Here is a 25,644-nt window from a genome sequence, read left to right on the forward strand (position 1 = left end):
CGATACATGTGCTAACACCGTGCTGGCGGTCATGTGTTTTTTCCTTTAAATGGGCCTTTTGATAACAATGAAAAATTTATGGACAGAACAGTTTTTACATACAAAAATTAATAAAGAACATTAAGAAAAGTGTTACAAAACAGAAATAGACACAAACTTAAGATAACAGTTGTTTTCTACAAAAGGGAAACTGAGTTTTTGAGATCCTACTATGTAAGTCCTACATTTCAAACTCCCAAATGACCTGTACTCATGTCTTTTAAATGCAAAATCAGTTTCATTAAAAGTGCTAGCAACGAGTAGCGTTCAAATGAAAATATTTGTAACTATTATTTCACATAAAATTTCAAGAAAAAAATGTTAAACTTTTTAGTATGCTAAGCGTTCAACTGAAAATATTTGTAACTATCATTTTACATAAAATTTCAAGACAGAAATGTTTTACTAAATAAAAAAACACTGGTAACTTAGTGATTATAAAGCACATTTCACTGCATAGTTATTTATACATTATTAATTGATTTTGCAAATTAGACATACAAGCACTCGTATCGAGCGACAAGTTGTAGGCTTAGTGTAAAACTGTTCTTTGTTGTTTTTTTTTCCATACATATATTTAAAGAATAGCTGAACACTAAGCACAAGAAGTTAGTCACGGCAAGTGAAGTGATTGCGTCTGTGTTTATAATAAACACTTCAATCTTCTGATGTACCTACTACCTTTTCATTAGTCTATTTTGGCATGCAATAAATACAAAACAATGCATTATTATGACAAAATCATATGCTTTTGCATCATGAACATGAATTTTACAGTTTTTTTAATTAGCAAATGACAATTAAAAACCGTTACTTTATATGAATCATGGACGTTCTTACAAGCTAAAAGGAAAAGAAGGAGCAAACTTGTAAATGTCAAGTTCAAAGTTACAAGTAAGTTAAGTAAGTTAAAATAGATTTACTGTATACGCTAACTTTTATAAATCACGATATTTTATGCATTGCAACTACAGTAAACTGTTTAATAATATATCTTATAAATGCAGAAATTCTGTCTCTCTATGGTCAATAAGTTCCAGTGAAAACAAATCATGTCAATATTTAACCTATCTTGATTGAAGACGAGTCGTCTTGTAAATCTGTATATTCGAGAAGAATTTAATTAAGAAATTAAACTTGATGCAGGGCTTTTCTATCTCAATATAACAATCTTAGTGTCTAGGTGTACCCTCTCTGCTCCCAAACAGTAAGCGATAATGTGTCCCTGTCACCACTGAAACCATCTGATACCTACCAATCTGTATTTTACTTAATTTGAAAGTAATATTTTACACATATTTTTTCACAATGAACATTTATTTTACTTTGTGTACTTCTATTACTTTCAAAGATAACTGGCACAATGCATATTGTATAGGAATAACTATGTTAAATTTTACCTGTCGTGGCAGTGTTAGGAGAATACCATCAAATAGCTGTTGGGTCTCTTTCTGGTCCTTTGTTATATCTGCATTTTCATGTAGCCCAAAGACCTGAAGCATGAATTATGTAAGCAAGTAATTAGAAATTATTGTAAAAACACTGAAAGGATTTTCTGCGCAGTTACATCTTTGCCTAATTGCTTGAAACTCAGAGGCTATAAAATTATGCTTGCGGTGTAACGAAAGTAAGAGATACATTGCTAATCACAGGACTGTTTTATTCTCTCAAAAATCAAAACCAGTTATAACTTTTTTTGTTTGTTTGTTTGTTTTGGGTTTAACGCCATTTTTCAACAGTATTTCAGTCATATAACGGCGGGCAGTTAACCTGCACCAGTACAAACCTGTTCTCCGCAAGTAACTGCCAACTTCCCCACATGAATCAGAGGTGGACTAATGATTTCAGACACAATGTCGTTTATCAAATAGTCACAGAGAACATACGCCCCGCCCGAGGATCGAACTCACGACCCCGCTATCCGTAGACCGACGCTCTACCTACTGAGCTAAGCGGGTATAACTTTTTATTACTACAGTATGTTTACATATTGATTTTAAGACATTTAGGGAGTAAATGTATTACAATCACACACGGCGTCTTACCATTTCATTTATCTATAAATGGTTCTGGTATTCAACTTGCAGTGGATTACTGTAAAAACTCACTTACCTCAGGATGGGGAATTAATGGAAGACTTCTGATGTAACTGACATAGTTGTCGTATGAACCATTAGGAGGAGCATAGTATGTCCCGCTGTCTGAGAACTTATAGTTGTCATTGTATATGATATCTTCACAGTAGAAAATCTTGAGCAAACTGATGATAAGCCGGCGATCCATATCATCTGTAACACGGCCGCCATAGTTACATTCTCCTGTCAGATACGTCAGGGCTTCTAGAGGCGGCGTGTCATAGTCATTGATGAACATCTAAATAGGATAGAAATAACAAGCATAACTTCAAGTACATTGATGACGTCTCGGTGAAGGTCGGTGACTCTGTGATAAAATCCACAAAATGTGTTAGAAATCTTGGTGCAGTATTTGACAACAGTATGGATATAGAACAGGCTGGATATGCACAACTACACAGAATAAGTCACATCAAATGGTATCTTACCAGTGATGCCACAAAGACCATTGTCAACAGCCTGGTTACTTCACGGTTAGCCTACTGTAATGCTTTGTTAAGTGGTATTCAAAACAGCACACTTAACAAGTTGCAACATGTCCAGAACACGGCAGCTCGCGTCCTCACTAAGATGCCCCGTCGCAATCATATAACACCGGTTCTGAAGGAGCCCCACTGGTTGCCAGTGAAATACAGGGTGCAGTACAAGGTTCTGCCCAAACCTTTCAGGATTTACACAGTCAGTCCCCTGCCTATATAAGGGATATGACAGACGTATATAAACCGGTCAGAAACCTAAGATCACAAGACACGCTGTCACTGGTTATGCCAAAAACTAAAACCATGATGTATGGCAATCGCAGATTTTCGTTCTGCTCCAAAGCTTTGGAACTCCCTTCCCGTCAAAATCACCGAATCTCACACGCTAGCTGCTTTCAAAAGCCTGCTAAACCCCCACTTCTTTGTACAACATTTCGTTAACTGACCGATACATATTTATGTGGAATGTATTTTTTGTTTGTGTTGAATGCGTATTTGTTTGTACTGTTTGCAACTTTTCTGTAAAGCACTTTCGAACGTGTACATGTGCATAAAAAGAGTGCTATATAAATGTGGTATATAATAATAATAATAATAATAATAATAATAATAACTTGCTACTGTTTCATACAAATAAACTGAAAAAAATTAAAAAGAGAACAAATCACACAAAACGTATCTAAAATATCCTTACCTCAAGTTGTCTGACTGATATGCGTAGATCGGATTCGTTAAACTCATATGGTATATTCCAACCAAGTGCAGCAAACTTGCGTCTCTCTTGAACCAGAGCATGAAAGAAGCATAAACCAAACAACAGCTTCTCAAACACCTAAAATAAAACACAATTTGTTGCATAAATCTTTACCTTATATAGCAGAGATTGTTGCATAAATCTTCACCTTAAATAGCGGTTTGTTGCATAAATCTTCAACTGAAATAGCAGTTTTTTGCATAAATATTATCTAAAATAGCACATTTTTTTTATAAATCTTCACCTAAAATAGCACACACTTTACTGCATAAATATTCTTTAGTCAAGTATATATATCTCTATTTATATGCTGAGCAGGCAGAATACATACATTACTTAGTACTACCAAACAGTAGTGGAAATTCTTTTATGGTGCATAAAACTAGTAATACGTTTCACTCTTTACTTTTTAAATAACGATGTATATTGTATTGCAAAAATAGTATTACCCTGTAACAAGAATGACCTTTTGGATATACATTAAACTGTGGCTAGAAGTAATAATTATGTACCAAGGGCCATAAAACAGCTATTAAGTAAGTTCATAAAGCATGTGTATCTATTTAGGAGTTGTAACTTTTCACATATTTCTGAAAATGACTAATGACACATCATCAAACAGACCACAAACATGGCTATATTCTATGTATATGATTATCAAGGCATTCAGACATCTATTTGAACATCTTCTTCAGTAAAATTAGTTTATTTCCATTTGCTAAATGTTGACCACAAAAAATTCATTCTGAAAACAAATAGTTATCCTACCTTTGGTTTATTACATGAATTAAAGAAGGCAGGGTCAGAAATAGGGTCATTCAGATAGGATCTCAACAGGTTTGCCCTTAATCCTGCTGGAGGTTCATTTGTCATCTTGACGCCATTTTGCAACACAGATACTGGAAAATCGGGAGAGGGGTAGCTCGTCAACCATAGGCGGAAACAATCTTTAGTTTTTGTCGAATCAGTGATAACCTGAAATAAAAAAAAGCCAATGTGATAAATAATGAAAAACACTTTTTTTCTACATTAGAGAGACCTTAATTTCGCACAATTCCCCACATTTGTGCAAGTAACCTGTGTATGAAATATTTTGGATGAGCATATTTACAAAAAATTATTAAAGCTTAACTTTTCTTACAGTAACTTGTACAAAGGCATTAATATAAGTTATACTCGCACCGAGACATGAAGGTAGTGAACCCATAATGACACCCGGCGATTCCCGTAAGATTATGTACTCTGGTCATGCAATTCTTCATTCTTCGGATGTAAATGTAGCTGAATGCGCACATGACTTTCCGTAAAAACCAGGAGAATACCGATTTCGCATTCGGAGAATATGTAATTTGCCGATTATCATTATGGTATAAAAGCATGATTGAAACAGGAGCGCCGCCAAGCGGGGCAATATACACCCGAAGGCTTATATCATAGGACGGGAGCAAAATTTTAAGAACTTGACTGTTGTAGCCCCAATGGACTGGAACAACAAAAGGAAAACTTCAAAAAACAAATCTAAGTCCACAAAAAAAATATTCAAAGTCTACAAAAAAATCCTTATCAGGTACAGGTATGTAAAAATACACCTTAAAATTGGAGGTACCATCCATGTTGTACCACGGAAAAGTGGTCTCGGTTTTTCCCTACGGCCAATAATAAAAAAGTTTCAAAATAAGCTATTTATCGTAACATAAAAGGGAAGTAATTCAAAAAAAATTATTGTAAGTACAAAAAAGAGATCTGCCAAATAAAAACAAGAGCACTGCAATGCAGAGCAATATACACAAAGCAAAGTCATATATGACCTTTGACCCTTTAGTGTGACCTTGACCTTGAAGCGAGTCATCCGGAACATGCGCGCTGCACATCGTTACAATGTGGTGAACATTTCTGCCAAGTTTCTTTGAAATCCTTCCAGCAGTTCAAGAGTTACAGAGCGGACACGAAACAAACTGATATGACTTCTGACCCCTAAGTGTGACCTTGACCTTGAAGCAAGTCATCCGGCACATGCGCTCTGCACGTCGTCTTGGTGTGGTGAACATTTGTGTCATGTTTCTTTGAAATCCTTCAAGGGGTTCAAGAGTTATAGAGCGGACACGAAACAAACTGATATGACCTTTGACTCCTAAGTGTGACCTTGACCTTGAAGCGAGACATCCAAAACATGCACTCTGCACATCGTCTTGGTGTGGTGAACATTTGTGTAAAGTTTCCTTGAAATCCTTCAAGGGGTTCAAGAGTTACAGAGCGGACACGAAATTGCTAACGGACAGACGGACGGACAGACAGGCAGACGGACACCAGCGTCATAACATAATACGTCCCTTCGGGCGTATAAAAATGGTGAAAATACAAAGAAAGCAAATCCTCGAAAGTGATATTTTCTAAATCTCACAGTTTCACATATTCGTTCAAGTTCTCCAAGCCATGATGCAGCAAGATGACAGTTCTGTAAGACAACCCAGGTCCCTAATTCCACAGCCTCCATTATCATCTTCTCAGCTATAGGACCTTGACCTTGACCCAAAGATATCGTCTGCAATCCTTTGCTACCCATACCTAAAAAGCATTAAACAAGATATTTTATTAGAAATTACATAACTAAATTGTTAAATGTAAATCATGGGTAATTACCGTTAACAATATCACAAAACAGCCATCAAGCTGAAAACTTGAAAACTTACTAGGAAACAATTATGATGTGTACAATTCTAGTAAGTCTAACCAAAATATTAGTACTATTAAAACATGTGCATACTTGATATCTGCTGAATTATTCTGTATAACATGCTATCACAATAAGCAAACCTATAGGAAAACATCACTTGTCTTTAATACTTTAAATACAGAAAAATATAGCAAATAAACTTTAATCGTACGAAAATTCTTTAATCTGGTGATATATATTCGATTCTACAAAGCATTCAGGTGCTATGGTATTTATATACAATCATGTAGTAAATTTAGAGAGAGGTAATAACAAGGAGAGGTATAACAAAGCAGATGACTCGAAGGATTTCCCACCAAATTCTACTGTGTTCTATTTTCTGAAGGTTGAATACATCCACTAGATAAATGCCATTTTCCTGTTCACACCAGTATGAGACTCACATTTGATAAAAAGATAATAAGCTTTTGTGATGATTATAGTAGAAATCTTAACCCTATTGTTCTCATGTTATTTTGTGTAGAGTCACAAAATATCTAGTTTAAGTTTATAACAACTTCATTATTATTACCTCTCTGCTACAAACCACATTGAGTTTCAAGAGCTAAAACAAAACTTTAAAATAAAATCTAAGTAGAATTAGAAATTCGTTTACTGTAGGTATATCACCATATATTCAATGTTTATCATAAAAAAAAACAAAATTTATTGTCAGATTGATTTAGACATAGAAAATAATTTCTAATAACTTTCTACAAATTCTACTGTAGATCTAACAGAACAAGATATACTGTAAAAACTAAAATAAAAACTCAACATGTTTTCAAATTTAAGCTGGATGATTGTCTGCCTCTTAGTGCTCTGATCCTTTATTTTCATTTGGGTTTAACATCACATCGACACAACTATAGGTCATAAGACAACTTCTTCAGCGTTTCGTGGTGGATAAAGACCCCGGGTACTCTTTCTTGAATTATTTCATCATGGGCAGGCATCTGGGTAGAACAACCAACCTTTTTTTAAGCCAGCTGGATGGCTGCCTCATACAAAGAATTCAACGCCCTGAGCAAGGCTCCAACCCACATTTGTGAAAGGCAAGTTATTTCAAGACAGCAACCTTAACCACTTGGCCATGGGGGCCCCGCATTGATTCTTTATCAACTAGATCAAATCAGTAAGAAAATACTAAGGAAGCATAAAATCCAATCAAGCAAAATAACAGCAGACTAATCGAGTCTGTTCACAAGAGGTAATGAAGTGTGCAAAAAAATCCTGATGCCTCTAGCACCAGCTTAAGTTGAACTCTATTATAAAATAACACTGGCTCCTGGTGGTCCAAAAAGGACAATACGGAGTCCAAATGAGTGAGGTATTGGCAGCATTTACTGACTTCTGTTGTGAGAGTTAATCAAATCTATAAGGTATCCATATTCTCTGCCACTTCATTTTTTTCTACCTCTTTAGTATCATTAAGTTCTGAATCTTAATCTATCTGTATGCTTTGCTTTGAATACCCTCACCTTTTCCCCCTAAACCTATTCAATAGCATTTATGGTTGAAATATGTCACATTTCAGCATCAATGTGTTCATCAACACCACCCAAACGACAACTCATATCTGACTGCTGTAAAGATAATTGTTACCATGACAACATTTGCATTCCACTCCATTCAGTGCAGTGTACTTACTTTGACGGATATCTATATAAATATTTGATTAAAAACTTTAAGATTAGTACAACAATATTCAGAAATATCAGAGTCGAGATCAAATGTTATTTGGCTGAAACATTTGAAGTAAGGTTGATTCATGTGTAAAAAGGTAAACACTTTGTATACCATTAATTACAAAAAGGTTTGACATAGAAATGTACTGTGTAATCATTTAATTTTGTGAACATGGAATTTCTTTGTTTTGACCAAAATGGTTATTATGTACGGTTTTAATACATGGATTTCAACTTCTAGAGATAATGAAATAAAATGAATGGGATTTCTGTTTGTGTGATTTAATTTTGTGGACTGATGCACCCAAATCTACAAAATTTAGTCCCCCAAAAATATAAATGAATTCACAGTAGTCATGTTGCAAATATAACAAATATGAAAGACAACAATTTACAACATAAAATAACAGGCATAAAAACAACTACAACCCCCTACTTGAGGCAATAAAAGCAAAAAGCAAATGGATAACCTTATCCAGTAACTGCGAGTGATAAAATACATGCACTAACAGTGAACTAACAATGCTAAATATATTTACAGAATTGTCTATATAGCTAAACACATTTGCAACCTAATATTAACATTAACCTCTGTGAAAGCACTATTTGTAACTTCTGTTATACTATTTGCAAAAAAATGTTTTCACACTGGTCCTGGTATTTTAATGTAAAATAACTTGTAATGGTAGTTTACTATAAATGCTTAGATAAAAGTAATGTATTTCAGACGAGTGAGAATAACACTTGTTTTCACTCAGGTATGTCTTTTGATCTGCTTAACACAAGGTAAGGGAATAAATAAGCATTTGGTAAGACAAAACAGTATAAATGTTGCATATGCAAAGTTGATTGATTCATATATGGAGTTCAGTCCTGATGTCTCAAACAATGACTTCACCGAGGTGTCTACCAGTGAAAACATAAAGCTGAAAGAAAGCTTGAAACATGATAAAGAATAGATTTTGTCCTTTTTTGGTAAAATAATTAATATTGAACACCGTTAGTTCCCTCTTAACAAAGGTAATGTACAATGGGGTAAAATATTGAAAAATTTATTGAAAAAAAAGTAAATAAAAATATATACATTTTATACACAGAGCATACACAAAAAGGCAATGTGCAAGTATGGAAGTATATAGTGTTTCAGGTACAGGGCTACATTTCCATATTAGGAACATACGCGCTAGTCGTTCCTGATTGGCCAAGACTGCAGAGTCAGCCCCGAATATGCTGGAAACTCTTCGACGCCGATCAGCCTCGGTCATTCGTCCTTTTGCCTGTGGTACTCCAAGCGAGGGAGGTTTAGGATTGAGGTCAATGTTAAGTTTGGATTTAGATCTTTCACCATTATGAATTGTTGTTTGGCGGGAAAGTGTGCGGGCTATGATACCTAGTATAAAATGTATTTGCAATCAACCGTGTTAGTATATACTATAATCTGACACCAAGGAAAAATAGGTGCATTAAATTACACAAAAATGGAATGTCTATTATTAGTTTGTACAAGACAACAAAAAACTGATACACATTTCCCTAAATACAACTGTTTCATAGCAATAAAAAGATCAGCTTTGATCCAAAACAGAACAAATTGCAAAATGCTAAAAGCATAGCAACTTCTTTAGAACATTAAGTCAACAGATCACTTAACTTTAGAATAAGGGTTGGCAAACAGCCAATAATCCAGAACAAACTTGTCAAGATTAGAACATTTACATGACTATGTACAATTTACCAGCTTCTGTATTTTATAATGTTACAAAAATGGACTGCACAAACCTACAAAGTTGGTAGACAGCAACTCTTCATATATTGTAATATTTAAGAGCAGTTTTATATCATGACTCTTTCCACAATGACATACTTAAATTTAAAATGTAACTTTGCAATATACTGCGATGCAATTTCAATAATTTTTCAACCTTAACCTGTTCAAACTTTAAATAACATATTTATATGTAGTATAATGATACTCAGAGACTGAAGTATTTCCCTTTACTTCAGTGAAATAACCTTTATATTCATCAACATTAAAAGTGTCATTTTCTTTCACTCTCACCTACAGTTCCGACAAGACAACTGGTATGTGAGAATGTTCACCAGTTATCATGTAATTAAGGTAGAATAATTTTTCTACTGCAACAATAAAACCAATCTTCCCTCTTTTGCTATTAGCTATTGCAATAAAGTAAAAAAGGTGCATAATTTAAATTAAACTGTATTCCAAGCTAGGAGAAAATAAATGCTCTATTATGTAAACCATATTCATAAACCAACAAGTATATATCTGTAACCATTAGAAACAGATGTTACCATGAGAAGTTCTTGTCCAATGAACTGATTAAATAAATGACTATTTTTATTTAAAATTTAGTAATTAATTTGAAAGGTTTATAATATTGTAATATGGTGAGAGTTATCTTTACATTAAATGAGTAAATGTTCAAGCCATATTTGAGAAAACAAAAACAAATTTCGATATATAAAATTTTGAATTTTTTTCCATCAAAAATCAAATTGAGCACTGAATAGCTATTGTGTCAAATCAAACATACAGTTATTAAAACATAATTATATGTGGGACAAATGCATAACAAGTAAATGCCTGTGGTCATACACACCTTTTTCCTCTGCAAATCTGAAAAGGCCTGCCATAGGATCTGCACCAGGTGAGAGAACAAATATAAGAGGAGAGGCCGAGTTGGAATCTTCGTAACTCAGTGACAGGTCAAACGTTGGAGGTTCAATATATTTCTGGCCCATCGCTTCCTGAATATATGTCTGTATTGCTGATACCATCTGTAATTGCAAACTTTCTTTATTCTCACGTGTTGCAATATTCAATTTTGATGTTTTATATTCCTCACTATACAAAACACTATCTTTATTTCAGTGTTATTTGAAATAATATAGCACGCCGGTTTGACAACATACTCTTTAGTTATCAACACTGAAGACAGCAATCTGAGACAATCAACAAACAGTTAAAATCCTAAAATTGTTAATTGTCCAGATTGCTTTATTTTTACTGATGCAAATCTGAAAAATCTTTTTAGTACCACTTTCACAAAATAAATGAAATTTTTCCAATGTAAATGACTGTACAATGCCCTGTCTAATTTGCCAACTGCTGAACTTGCAAAACAAGAATAATATATATATATACCTTATCTGGTCTGAGACATCTGAGTACAATAAGTTTCTGTAGTTTGGACAGTTTTGCCTGCCAGGGGTCTGGAAGTTTCTCTGACTGTGGGGTTGGGGAATCATACACCTTCTTCCAGAGGCTTAACTACAGTAAAATAATAAAGTAAACAAGAGCTGTCGGAGAACAGCAATACTTGACTATTCAAAAGCCTTGCCACTGAAAGAAGGAATAATTACAAGTCTGTTGAAAAAGGGACATAACTTTTGTACAAAAAAAGTAGAATTATTATTTACCAGATTTTTATAACGCTCTTTTCATCTTTAAAAAAAATCAAAAGCGCTGGAACGTTCAAAAGCGCTGAGAATGAATGTGTGAGTGCAGTAGCTCTACTTACTCTTCAAACAGTCGAGCAAAATAAGGAAATTCAATGCTGTTCTGATTGTAACATCTATTATACAAAATAATAATAACCAGCTATATTTGTTTCTGTTTCCTAGAGTTTTCAAACTCAGAGAGCTAGAACATGATATTTGAGGCTTCTTTACGTCAGCCCATTTTTCAAGATTTTATTTCTATCCAACTCAGAATGTCGAAAATCTGAAATTTCTATTTTCTAGAAGTTTTCACATAAGTTTAAATAAGCAGGTCACGGGTGTAAGCAAGTCTCAACAATTAAGCTTATTTTTTGCATTGTCGCAATGAGCGTGGATATCTGTTAATTCCATTACCTTCTCTCTGAACTCATCCATAAATCCTTTAAATGCATGAAGATCGGAGCACCTAACTATTTCTGACCATGATTTCTCAGACAGCCATGCTGGGGCAGGGTTGGGGAAGGGATTCTCTAAGGCTACACCTCCTGTCAGTAAGAACCTCCATTCTATATCATCTATAGTGCCTCTATAGATAAAAAACATGAAAAACAGAATACATTTCAAATCCAGGTGGTAGTTAAATCTGCAACAACTAAAACATATTTTTGGTATGTTTGTATGTACACAGAATTCTAAAGAATGAATGAATGAATGAATGAATGAATGAACATGTTTGATTTTTACAGCGATTCAAAACAAAATGGCCACACGGAGCAAGGGATAGTTATCGACAGGTGACAGTTATCAACACTTTTGAATTAAGGCAAAAAAAAAATAATAACGGTCATAACGCCACGTCATGACTGATATGAAAATTATATTGCAATCTAATCAGTTATTTCAGCACGTTTTGTAAACTTAATCTGCTAGTGGTTTTACTACTGTAACATAAACAAAGAAGAATTTGTCCTTCTCAAATGAGATCAGCATACTTTCTTGTACAGATGCTTATTTTTAACACCTTTTTGCTTACAATGTCCTTACTATTTGACTAATTAATAAGACGGAAAGCATTGAAGACGAGAACACGAGTATTCCTCGACAGAAAGCATCTGTGAGACATCCTCAATACTGTCTTCAAACACCGCTCAAATTCCAGTGTTCACGTAACTATGCATTTGATCGGTGGCAGAATGACAAAAATAATGGGGATTTCTGGCAGACGCATTGTGCCGAGCATAACTTAGGAAGTACAAACCTGTTGATGCACTTGTATATAATAAAACTTACTCAGCTTTAGCTATGCCAATACAGAGTATGAAGGAGAAGAGCAGTTTGTCCTTCTCAAACAGGGATCTACACACATTTTTGTATATACTGTATGTGAAATGGTTGTTCAAGTTGCCAATCCTCTCCTCTAATACCACTGATGGTTCACTGTTGATTATTGACTGCAAATACAATTCTCAATTTAAAGTACACAGGGCTGTTGTACCCCAAAATAGATTATTTTCTGGTAAAACAAACACAATACATACTATTTCTTTCTAATCTATCGTTGACCTCTACTATTAAACATAGTAATATATGCAACCATCACCGTACATCTTCCAACAAGCTGGGTAACAACTGATATGCTTATCATCTCCCAGCAACAAGCTACGTACACAAAATTGTATGACTTCATTTTAGCTAGAACCTTTATATAAATTTAAGTCGTCGATAATTGAAAGCTTTTAATACAGTAAGAGAGGTGAGCTATAAATAAAATGTTAAAGCAAGATATTATAAAAGTACAGGTGTCAGCAGCAAATTACTAAAGCTTTTTCTAATGTAATCCATTTAATTCTATGATAAGGTCAGGGAAAACAATGTTAAACCTGTAAATACAAGTTGATGAACCATGTGAGAGAATACTGGTACATGGGATCTATGTTTGCCAAGTCAGAGATGGTGAAAAACAAAATACTGCCATGTTTAGCAACCTGAAATGTAACAGTTAGATCTTTTAAAAACAGATATATATTTGTTGTAAAATTATTGATGAAATATTCGTAAACATAGAAATAAAACTTGGAAACAGAAATGCTTTCAACTAATTTCACTTCCAATGTCTTATATTTAATGAAAATACAGGCATGTATTTTCCATTATCAAGTAAAACTGTCATTGTAAGCAAGCATCTAGTACACAATTTACCTATCATCCGTCAATTTAAGTTTAATTATTTGTTAAATATCAATTGTATCAAACCTATCAAGTCACTTTCGAATCATCTTTCTTAGATAAATTGAGCCACTGAACATAGTTTCTAATTTGGAGTGGTTCATTCCATTCAGTGTTCAATAAATCAAGCAACAAATAGTGATACAAGTAAAACTAACAGGTTTGTATCCATTCCTGACTTCATCTATCTCTTTCTCTGTGTGTGAAGCTATCTTCTCCTTCTCAGAGATCTCCAAAGACAGAACCTTACTGGATGATAACACCTCTATAGCTGTCTCATCTTCCAAAATGTTACCCTGTATTGAAACAAATGAAGGAGTAAGAAGAATATATGTATTTCTGACAAGTATCTTCAGTAATAAGTACTGGAAAAAGATGCCCAGATGTGTCTTCTTGTATTATTCCAGAAAAAATGTAAGCATCTTAACAGGCTCGACTCCACAAAAGTCATACAAAAGAATTTTAAGAGTTCAAACTAAAGTCAAGAAATTTATATCAATTTTATGATGAAAAATAAATTCTGATCCAAGATGAATTACATCAGCTTAACTTTTTCTTTATTCCTTTGAGGTGAAGACAAAGGTATATCTACATGCATACACAACAAAGGACCACTTTTAAAGAAAAACCGAACTACAAATCATGTTCTCACTTCCGATTCAGACAGAACTTCTAGGATCCTATCCTCAATCTCTTTAAGTTGTCGTTTATTATGAGCACTTTCTAGAATGAGCTGGTTCTTCTTTTCCTCCAGTTCTGGTTTCTCCTTGGCAGCAACTATACCCAGTAACTGGTCATCTAAACCCAGGGGTGTGATCATAAAATTCAACAAAGTCACCTGAAATTAAATGTATGCCTATAAACTTCTGTAGATTGAATTTCTATATTCAATTTAGAGTGTCACGGATATTGTCTGCTGCAATATAAAACAGGAAATCAGAAAAAATATTGTCAAATCTGAGGCTAAACAACACATCATAAATTAATATAAAAAGGTTGTATATGTAAAGTATGGAAGCTATATACTCAGGTAAACTCAATATTGAAGCATTACGCTTTTGTATATTGTAGAACTGCAACAAATGGGAATCCTACCAGGAAACTGTGGTACTGCTACAAATTCGAATAGTACTAATAAATTGTAGAACTCCAACAAATACGAATAGTATCAGTAAACTGAAGAACAGTTAAAAATGGGAATAATACCATGGCTTGTAGAAAATTAATATACTAAAATTTACTACATGTGCTAAATTCCATTATAAAGATGCAATTGTTCTAAACATAGTACAAAATATCTTTGCTCTCCATACCTTCACAGAGACTTCAGGTAGATAATGTGGGTTCCGGAGTCGTGATGTAATGTAGAACCTGAAGTCCTTGCTGTATTCCACCACCTGGTCACCTATCCTCATATAGTCTAAACCACTCTGTTTGAATGTCTGCTTCAGTAATATAGGTTCCAGTATAGGATCTAATTCCTCACCTACATTTTCAAGTAAACATGGATTCCCAAACTGAAAATAATATGCAAGTGAAGTTTATGAATTCGTCAAAAAGTTACATTTATAACAAAAACCATTAAGTAACGGTTTTGAAAAAAAATCCAGATATTCCAGTACAAAGAAAACAAAAAGAAAAGAATGGTGAACTTGGAAAAGAATGGTGAACTTGGAAAACATAGATCTACAGTCATTTCACTGTTACAAAGTACAGTAATTGAAAGAATCTAAATATTCCAGCAATCTTAAGTACATGGCATGTTCACACAAAAAAAATGTAAGAAATTACAGAAAAAATGCAAATCATGCCCCCTCGTGTATGACCAAAGAAGTTGTTTTTTGGGGGGTTTAAGTTTAAAGGTGAAGATCATATGAAAGTCAAGGACATCTATAAATAGGTCAGCTTGTTGGTCTTGTCACAAGGTTTCTTGGGTGTGAGCATGAATTAAATAGGTCATTAATGCGGGCTGCAGGCAAAACTGTAAAATCTGGTTCATACAGACGGATAAATGGACCAGGGGATAAACAGACGGACAATTCAATCGCTGTAACCCGCAGCATAAAAAATATGTATTTTACAACTACCAAATGATATTCCTTCATTAACAAATACTCACTTCACTACGAGATTGAAAATAATTCCGAGATGAAAATTGATATCATACCTGTACACAATTCTCCAATGACCTTGTAAAGTTTTGATCTGACTGTTTAATAACTTCTAGTTTACTTGATTTCTCCATATTTTTCACCCACTTGTTGGCCTGACCCTGGGGATCTATCATCAAGGGCCATCTGTTAGCACTTGTAGCAATCAGAGCATTGTCAGTAGAAAAACTGGAATATAATGTTTCAATTTGTAAAATTCAGTTACAACCATAGGCAAAGTTGTAACAGTGTCACTTCTTGTAACAGTATAGTCCTTCACAAGACTCATATAACATAACGTACCTAGTTGCAACTATGCCTGTTTCAAAGTGCATTTCCAAGATGGCATGTGACATCACATTAAACAAATTGTATAAGGGATCTAGAATGACATTCTTAAATATTTTCATGTGTTTTAGTTGAATCCTATCTAAATAACTGTAACTTTCTATTTAGTTATAATTATGATTATGATACTGTTATAATAGAAAAAGTGGAAACTTCCAGCTTTTACCATCAAAATAATATAGACTAACGCATGTGTTCTAATAAGTGACTTTTAATAGGCATATTCATAAAATATCTCAAACACTATTTCCTTATACTTTTTTGGTAAAGATAAAACAATCAGTTAACCCTTCAAAGAATTTTGCATCTTGTCTACACCTCAAAACAACTTAACGTATTAACTTGTTTCATACTTATCAACAGGAAGCCCAGCTATTTGCCAGTCCCGTATCTTTACTGGGTCACCGAGGGTTCCTGACAGGGAAAATTGTTCAGACAGAGGTATACCTTTCTCCTCACACATGGTATACCATTCTTTCAAACATTCCTGTAACAAATGATGCCATCAGTTTATATAGGTTTACTACCTCAAACAATAACACATTTTCTGTAACATACATTTTGACATTATGTACCATAATTTCCCTAAGTTTTTGGACAATAGAAAGTAATTATTTTTTACTGTCCCAAGATTTAATTTCCAAAAGATATATTTCTATAAAAATGTCCTAAACTTTAGGTGTATGAAAATGTCAATAAACCTAAAAGTACTTGCATGTTTGATTTATATATGAGCAAAACTGAACCACATGTAGTAAATAAAGAGTATTAAATATAAATATAATTGAATCTTGAGCCAGTGACTGGAGGGAATGAGTGAAAATCTGTCTGAAAACAGAAAAACATGACATTGTTGAATGAAACTGATTATCTACCTGTCTATAAGCCAGAATGAAAGGTCCTAGATATGCTACTACACTGGCAGATAACAGAACATCACCAATTATGTTATCATATGTCTCACTTAAATCTTCAACATTCTGAAATAAATATGTTAATAATTTTATGCCAGTATGGGTGTATGATGATACATTAATAAAGAAGCAATGGCCACCCCAAACCTACAAGAATATAATTCACTTGTTATATTCAGCCCATCCAGTTTCCACAATACAAAAAGCTCCAAACCATCAACATAAAGGTCAAAAATTTAATCACTAAACTAGAGCTGCTTTTGAGAAAAGCATATGTCTCCCACAACTGCCTAATCATCTAGATTGGCATTTCTTCTCCATTATATATCTGAGTTAACCATGTACCAAGACCTGTATAACTGGCATCTGTATTTTCGGTTATTCAAGGGCCATAATTCCGAAGTGCCTGGGCTGATTTGGCTAGTTATCGAACTTGGCCGAGGACTTATTGACAAATACATTTTGTTCAAGTTTGGTGAAGATCGGATGAGAAATGTTCGACTTAGAGTGCGGACAAGATTAGTGACAGACTGACTTACTGACTGTGGGATGCACCAAGACCTGTATCACTGGCATCAGTATTTTCGGTAAGTCAAGGGCCATAATTCCGAAGTGCCTGGGCCGATTTGGCTAGTTATCGAACTTGGCCAAGGACTTATTGGCAAACACATTTTGTTCAAGTTTGGTGAAGATCGAATGAGAAATGTTTGACTTAAGAGTGCGGATAAGATTTGCGACTGACTGACACACACACAGACAGGAGTAAATCAATATGTCTTCCACCACAGTGGTGTGGGAGACATAATTAATGTGGCCATTTTACAACAAGAGGACCATGATGGTCCTGAATCGCTCACCTCTTCCCACATGACCCAGTTTTGAGTATGACGTCGTTTTTTCTATTATTTGACATAGTGACCTAGTTTTTGAGCTCATGTGACCCAGTTTTGAACCTGACCTAGATATTATCAAGATAAAAATTCTGACCAATTTTCATGAAGATCCATTGAAAAATATGGTCTCTAGAGAGGTCACAAGGTTTTTCTATTATTTGACCTATTGACCTAGTTTTCAAAGGTACGTGACCCTGTTTTGAACTTTACCTAGATATCAAGGTGAACATTATCACTAATTTTCATGAAGATCTCATGAAAAATATGGCCTCTAGAGAGGTCACAAGGTTTTTCTATTTTTATACCTACTGGCCTAGTTTTTGACCGCACGTGACCCAGTTTCGAAACTGACCTAGATATCATCAAGGTGAACATTCAGATCAATTTTCATGAAGATCCATTGAAAAATATGGCCTCTAGAGAGGTCAAAAGATTTTTCTAATTTTAGACCTACTGACCTACTTTTGACCGCAGTTGACCCAGTTTCAAACCTGACCTAGATATCATCAAGATGAACATTCAGACCAACTTTCATACAGATCCCATGAAAGGTATGGCCTCTAGAGAGGTCACAAGGTTTTTTTATTATTTGACCTACTGACCTAGTTTTTTATGGCACGTGACCCAGTTTCAAACTTGACCTAGATATCATCAAGGTGAACATTCTGACCAATTTTCATGAAGATCCATTCAAGGGTATGGCCTCTAGAGAGGTCACAAGGTTTTTCTATTTCAAGACCTACTGACCTAGTTTTGATCGCAGTTGACCCAGTTTCAAACTTGACCTATATATCATGAAGATAAACATTCAGACCAACTTTCATACAGATCCCATGAAAAATATGGCCTCTAGAGAGGTCACAACGTTTTTTCATTATTTGACCTACTGATCTACTTTTTGATGGCACGTGACCCACTTTCGAACTTGACTTAGATATCATCAAGATGAACATTCTGACCAATTTTTATGGAGATCCATTCACAAGTATGGCCTCTAGAGAGGTCACAAGGTTTTTCTATTTTTAGACCTACTGACCTAGTTTTTGACCGCACATGACCCTGTTTCGAACTTGACCTAGATATCATCAAGATGAACATTCAGACCAACTTTCATATAGATCCCATGAAAAATATGGCCTTTAGAGAGGTCACAAGGTTTTTCTATTATTTGACCTACTGACCTAGTTTTTGACGGCATGTGACCCACTTTCGAACTTGACCTAGATGTCATCAAGATGAACATTCAGACCAACTTTCATACAGATCCCATGAAAAATATGGGCTTTAGAGAGGTCACAAGGTTTTTCTATTATTTGACCTACTGACCTAGTTTTTTATGGCACGTGACCCACTTTCAAACTTGACCTAGATATCATCAAGGTGAACATTCTGACCAATTTTCATGAAGATCTCATGATATATATGGCCTCTAGAGAGGTCACAAGGTTTTTTCTATTTTTAGACCTACTGACCTAGTTTTTGACCGCACGTGACCCAGTTTCAAACTTGAACTAGATATCATCAAGATGAACATTCAGACCAACTTTCATACAGATCCCATGAAAAATATGGCCTTTAGAGAGGTCACAAGGTTTTTCTATTATTTGACCTACTGACCTAGTTTTTGACGGCACGTGACCCACTTTCGAACTTGACCTAGATATCATCAAGATGAACATTCAGACCAACTTTCATACAGATCCCATGAAAAATATGGCCTCTAGAGAGGTCACAAGGTTTTTCTATTATTTGACCTACTGACCTAGTTTTTGATGGCACGTGACCCACTTTCGAACTTGACCTTGATATCATCAAGGTGAACATTCTGACCAATTTTCATGAAGATCTCATGAAATATATGGCCTCTAGAGAGGTCACAAGGTTTTTCTATTTTTAGACCTACTGACCTAGTTTTTGACCGCACGTAACCCAGTTTCGAACTTGACCTAGATATCATCAAGATGAACATTCAGACCAACTTTCATACAGATCCCATGAAAAATATGGCCTTTAGAGAGGTCACAAGGTTTTTCTATTATTTGACCTACTGACCTAGTTTTTGACGGCACGTGATCCAGTTTCGAACTTGACCTAGATATCATCAAGGTGAACGTTCTGACTAATTTTCATGAAGATCTTGTGAAATATATGGCCTCTAGAGAGGTCACAAGGTTTTTATATTTTTAGACCTACTGACCTAGTTTTTGACGGCACGTGACCCAGTTTCGAACTTGACCTAGATATCATCAAGTTGAACATTCTGACCAACTTTCATAAAGATCCCATGAAAAATGTGACCTCTAGAGTGGTCACAAGCAAAAGTTTACGGACTGACGCACGCACGCACGCACGCACGCACGCACGGACGGACGACGGACGACGGACACCGCGCGATCACAAAAGCTCACCTTGTCACTTTGTGACAGGTGAGCTAAAAATAAATCTATCTACTGTTTGAACCACCAAATCTGTAGCAATTTTTTTACAAGCTTTACTGTTCAAGATCCAGATGTGTAAGTAACAGGCGTTCTTAAGATATCTTTAACCTTCAGCCTGCTTAATTTCAAAAATGGGTTGGTCAATTCATTCAATTTGGTAAATACCATTTATTATTCAAAGGGTTGTTCACTGACAACTTACTGACTGAATAGCAAACAGTGCAGACCATGATCAGCTGATCTTGGTCTGCACCAGTCGCCAAGGCAGAATCACTTGCTGCCAGCACGCTAAAGGTTAATTACATGATAAAATGTTGCACTGACTTGTAGGTGGAACCAACAACACCTTAAGCATAGAGATCATTATATTTTGACATCATAATGATGGGAAGGAAATGACCAACTGTAGCAAATGTTTGAATTTGGTTACTCTTTTCTTATATAACCTTTCAGCTGTTGCATTTTATAAAAAAATAATTGCTACATTTTAGGTATCATCAATATGACAATTTATAGACCTGGTAATCGTAATATCAACCGCATCTATGTATTTGGTCAATATCAATATTTCTAGGTTCATAAAACATCAAAAAGACCTCATTAAACAGCAATATTTACGTAATATTAATGAGAAAACATGAAAAAAATCTTGTTAAGGAAACTATTGATCAAACAATTGTCACTTTTGTTTGACATTTGACTTACGTGTGAGGCAGTTGCAAGTTACTTGTTGAAGGCAATTTAATTCTGGAAAATATTCAGGAATGCAATTTTAAAGTATTTATAAATGCCCATCAAAAGCTCAAATGATTTGTCAAACATAAAAGCGATTTAAAATCAGTGTCGTTTTTCTCACTTTTGTCCATCTTTCCTTCTCTCCACCCAGTCCACTGATCAATTTTTCTGCTCTCTCTATTTTCACTTTCGTTAATGCTATATTGTCTTCCAAATTCTGTAATAAATATAACAATGGTTTACACAGCAGATGTAACAAATATTAGTAAAACAAACAAATATTAGTAAAACAGTTTAAACTTATTTTTGACAAGCCACTAATATTACACAGACAGCAAAAGACCTGTTCTGTTAGACCTAAAAAACTGTAAAGTAATTAGGCTGACATTGTTCATATAATAAAATAAATAACCACTGATTATGCATTTAAAACATTATAACTGGAAAATGTCCTTCATATACTTGAATCTAGTTAGCAGAATATTAGTCCAACTTGTGACGTAATAATCCCTTCCATTTCATTTCAGTCTGATATTACATCCAAGTGGACCAGCTCAGCCATGTCTGATAACCGGCGTAATCAATAGTGATTCCTAGCCGAAGATAAATTGTTAGCTCAAGAATACAAGAAATGAATAAAACCTTTAATTTGCTGTAAGTAATATATTTATCTTGTGAACAGGTAAGTGCTTTTAGCTAATTCCCAAAAACTGTAGAAAAAAACAGCTACTAAATTTGCATGAACATACGGAATTAGCACAGTGCAAGTCAGTGATTTATCAAGAGGTTATTCGGATTCATAAGAACAGCATTTAAAATGATAAGAATGGAGTTTCTGTATACAATCTTGTCAGAATATATTCCTTATAAAATCAACTGTAATTGCGCAAATGCACTTTGAATTTACCCGACACGTTGTGTTTTCCAGAAACTGCTATCTGACACCAGTACATATAGCTGAATGAAATGCGCCTACAGAAATGTATTATTTTTTTGGTTGGTGTAACGTCGCAACGAACATTTTAGGCATATGCGACTTTCCAGCTTTGATTGGAGGAAGACCCAGGTGCCCCTCCGTGCATTAAGAAATGTAATAAGGATGTGACATCATCAATGGTGAAAAACAAATCAATGATGCAGGTTTGTGGGTGACTTTCTTTGGGCACTACGAAATACTCATACTGTAAAATATCAGTGTTGCACACAATAATGCACAAAGATAATGCTATCAAAATTTTTTTTTTCGTAATTAAATATCACTGCGTTAACAATCATGTTTGGAAGGCTAAGGTACCTCGATTACGCCATTTAAATAGCCGTTGCATGCGACTCTGTGAGGACCGTCAGTGGAGGTAACTAAGTCATAAATTTGGATACAAATATTGGTCGATATTTCTTTTTTATGTCTACTTTTAAAATTTACAAAGCAAAACTTTTAAAAAATTTACGTAATTATTGAATCAAATAAATTTATGACCAAGACGAAATCATCATAGCATTTGATAAAAAAACATGCCTATACTGCTTTGACCTCTTGTTTCCTCTGTGAGTCATCCCAAGCTGAGCTTGTCAGTCAAGCTTTAAGTCCCTCTTCATAAGTTTGGACCATGCTTTGCTAAGCTCGCTTGCCTTATCAAACTCTCTTTCTTGGAGCAAAACCTTTCAAATCGTCATAACATAATGCAGACATTTAAACAGTCCTTCAGGCTGACGAGAATTTTTCAATTAATCTGGATCAAAGTCTGCATTGTTATTAACGCTCGATCTTTTTCATGTGGCTGCAGGTATATTGTCTTTCATATTCTTTAGATTTAAGAATTCATATCACTAACATCTGTAATCATTACCAGCTTCAGTATATTATAAAAGTTTAAAAATATATTTTTGAAACAGGTTTAAACTTTATTTAATGTGATGAGGCCATATTTATGTAATTTCCTCTTGCAAAAGACTCAAATTCACTTTAGTTTTCTTTCTCAAGACAAGATTAAGTTTAGTAAAATGCTGCATGTGACAACTAATATTCAATGAAAGACATACAGTTAAGTAAGATTGAAAAATTGATCAAGTAATGAAGATAAAGTCCTCACTTTCTTTGCTGTTGGCAAAATTTCCCCAATTTTACACGCATCAGTTATCCTTCTCTGTTGGACCTTCATTATCAAACAGCTTCAAAGACAGTCTAACTCGTGTGGTTAGCATGGTCTTCAAAGACTGATGTATTCTGTTTAAGTGTCCAGGGCGTAAGCTGCATTATAGTGGCATTGCTATGGCCTAGTATTTTCAACTCAACTGATAATAAAATGTATGAAATCTATAAGCACACATTGATGAAATGGCCAAAGTCTCCTCACATTTAGTAATTGATAAGAACTAACAGACTTCATGATATACATCTTTTTCACACACTACTTATATACAACACAGTTCTTGCCTTATTCCTAGCTAAGTCCTATTTATATATGCAACTGCAGTAAATGATACTTCCATCGGAGGTATTCAACACCGAGGAATTTGTTAATAAAGAAACAATTGAGAATATTTGAACCATAAAGGAAACAAAATCATTAAAACGTACATAAATACACAAATGTATATATAAGGAGATGTATTAATTTACTTAAAATATTATCTTAAGACATCAGTACATAGAACATCTTAAAAATGTAACCATATTGGGTCAAACATATTTTTTAAAATATAAAAACAAGAGATTACTTCTTTTATTCTAAATGTCTATTCAGTTATTAGTTTGAATCAACTATAACTGAGATTCTATCAAAATGTCACCTTTATTGCATGTGATTCCTGTGCAGCTTTGTTGGCAGCTGCCTCGTCAACTTCTACGACCTGTTTCACCTGTTGCACTTCTACACTCTCTTTCTCAATGAAAGCTATCAGCTCCTTTGTCTCCTTGCTAGTCTGTATCAACTGTGGACGCAATTCTATCAATTCTTTCTGCATTATGTTTATCTGTAAAAGCAATGAATAACACTGTAAGCATGAATACTGCAAATATGCTTATCTTTTTATCTAGTGATTTTTCACTTTCATAGGTCCCATTATTAGCTACACGCATGTTGTTTTGTTATCTAGTGACATTACTTTTGAATGTCCAATTACAGCTACACATATGCTTGTGATGCATCACTTTCTGAGGTCCACTTATAGCTATACAGGTGTTGTCTTGTTATCTAGTGATTTATCACTTCCCATGTTCATTTATAGTTACAAATACACTTCCCTTTTATCTAGCGATGTATTTCATTCTCATGTCCCATTATAGCTACACGTATTTTCGTCTTGTTATCAAGTGATTCACCACTTTCTGAGGCCCCCTTAAAATTATACATGTTGTCTTGATACCTTGTAGTTCACCACTTTCCAAGTCCCCTTATAACTACATATATGTTGTTTTGTTACCTAATGATTTATCACTCTCCGAGGTACCTTAAAGCTACACATATGTTATCTTGCTATGTATTGATTTATCTCTTTCTGAGGTACCCTTAAAGCTACACATATGTTGTCTTGTTAAGTTGGGATTTATCTCTTTCTGAGATACCCTTATAGTTACAAAGGTTGTCTTGTTATCTTGTTATCACTTTCCTAGGTCCTGTTATAGCTGCACATATGTCTTGTTATCTAGTGATTCATCACTTTCTGAAGTCCCCTTATAGCTTCATATGCCTGTCTAAAACAGTCCTGTTATTTTGTAATTGATCGCTTTCGGAGATCCTCTTATAGCTACATATGCCTGTCTTGTTATTTTGTGATTTATCGCTTTCTGAGATCCTCTTATAACTACATATGCCTGTCTTGTTATTTTGTGATTTATCGCTTTCTGAGGTCCTCTTATAGCTTGTTATTTTGTGATTTATCGCTTTCTGGGGTCCCATTATAGCTACATATACCTGTCTTGTAATTTTGTGATTTATCGCTTTCTGAGGTCCCCTTATACTAAATATATTCATAAACCGATATAGTGTAGAACAGATATGTGCGATGCAATTTTTGTTAATGTCAAAATCTCTACCATTCGCATTATCATCTTCCTAACATTTGTATTACTATCTCTGTAATCCTGACATCATCTCCTTTGCAATATTATATCTCTAACATTTGTATTATAATCTCCCTTACATTTGCATAATCGTCTCTAACTTTGGGATTACCATCTCTAGTTTTGGCATGATCACTTCTATTACATTGGATATTTTTTACTTTACTATGTAACAGCTGTATGTACAAACCTGTTGTTCTGAGAAGTCCAGCTTTTCCAGACCAACTTGATATCTGTTTTTCAGTGTCAGAATTTCAAGACGTTTCTTGTTCAATAAATTTTTGAATGTCTTGATCAATTCTAGGTATGAGGTAGGAGTAACATAGTTCCTTCTCCTCATTGTATTGTAGAACCTATATAATGAGCACAGAAAGTAGAAATATTGTGTGATATTGCCTGTCCTTCAAGTTATCATGCAGTTTAGTTCAGAACTGATTCTAATTTCATTATGTTTGTGCATACAGTTTTAAAACAATTTCCATAAGCTGTCCTAAATAACATGCTATTGTCTTCATACACAACAAATGGAATGTACATTGTAAATGAAATGGTTGCAAAGGTATCAACATAAAATTGCAAATGATCTTTATAGACAAATGTGTTAACT

The 25,644-nt window shown here is 34.4% G+C and overlaps 1 protein-coding gene across 1 annotated transcript in view; it reads right to left on the reverse strand.

The window, feature by feature from the left end:
• Nucleotides 1–25,644, reverse strand: part of LOC123529765 (dynein axonemal heavy chain 3-like) — a 128,921-nt gene that overhangs the window by 9,037 nt on the left and 94,240 nt on the right. The window contains exons 55-74 of the mRNA XM_053520732.1: nucleotides 25,228–25,390; nucleotides 23,765–23,947; nucleotides 21,096–21,233; nucleotides 16,870–16,974; nucleotides 16,348–16,481; nucleotides 15,664–15,835; nucleotides 14,810–15,013; nucleotides 14,149–14,334; nucleotides 13,655–13,792; nucleotides 13,151–13,255; nucleotides 12,561–12,721; nucleotides 11,685–11,856; nucleotides 10,975–11,100; nucleotides 10,430–10,607; nucleotides 8,989–9,198; nucleotides 5,809–5,972; nucleotides 4,176–4,382; nucleotides 3,348–3,485; nucleotides 2,152–2,412; nucleotides 1,440–1,532 (exon numbers count right to left, since the gene is read on the reverse strand). Coding sequence (XP_053376707.1) covers nucleotides 1,440–1,532; nucleotides 2,152–2,412; nucleotides 3,348–3,485; nucleotides 4,176–4,382; nucleotides 5,809–5,972; nucleotides 8,989–9,198; nucleotides 10,430–10,607; nucleotides 10,975–11,100; nucleotides 11,685–11,856; nucleotides 12,561–12,721; nucleotides 13,151–13,255; nucleotides 13,655–13,792; nucleotides 14,149–14,334; nucleotides 14,810–15,013; nucleotides 15,664–15,835; nucleotides 16,348–16,481; nucleotides 16,870–16,974; nucleotides 21,096–21,233; nucleotides 23,765–23,947; nucleotides 25,228–25,390 — 3,238 coding nt within the window. The remainder of the gene's footprint in view (nucleotides 1–1,439; nucleotides 1,533–2,151; nucleotides 2,413–3,347; nucleotides 3,486–4,175; nucleotides 4,383–5,808; nucleotides 5,973–8,988; nucleotides 9,199–10,429; nucleotides 10,608–10,974; nucleotides 11,101–11,684; nucleotides 11,857–12,560; nucleotides 12,722–13,150; nucleotides 13,256–13,654; nucleotides 13,793–14,148; nucleotides 14,335–14,809; nucleotides 15,014–15,663; nucleotides 15,836–16,347; nucleotides 16,482–16,869; nucleotides 16,975–21,095; nucleotides 21,234–23,764; nucleotides 23,948–25,227; nucleotides 25,391–25,644) is intronic.

Source organism: Mercenaria mercenaria, chromosome 13 (assembly GCF_021730395.1).
Source record: "Mercenaria mercenaria strain notata chromosome 13, MADL_Memer_1, whole genome shotgun sequence".
Lineage (NCBI taxonomy): Eukaryota > Metazoa > Mollusca > Bivalvia > Venerida > Veneridae > Mercenaria > Mercenaria mercenaria.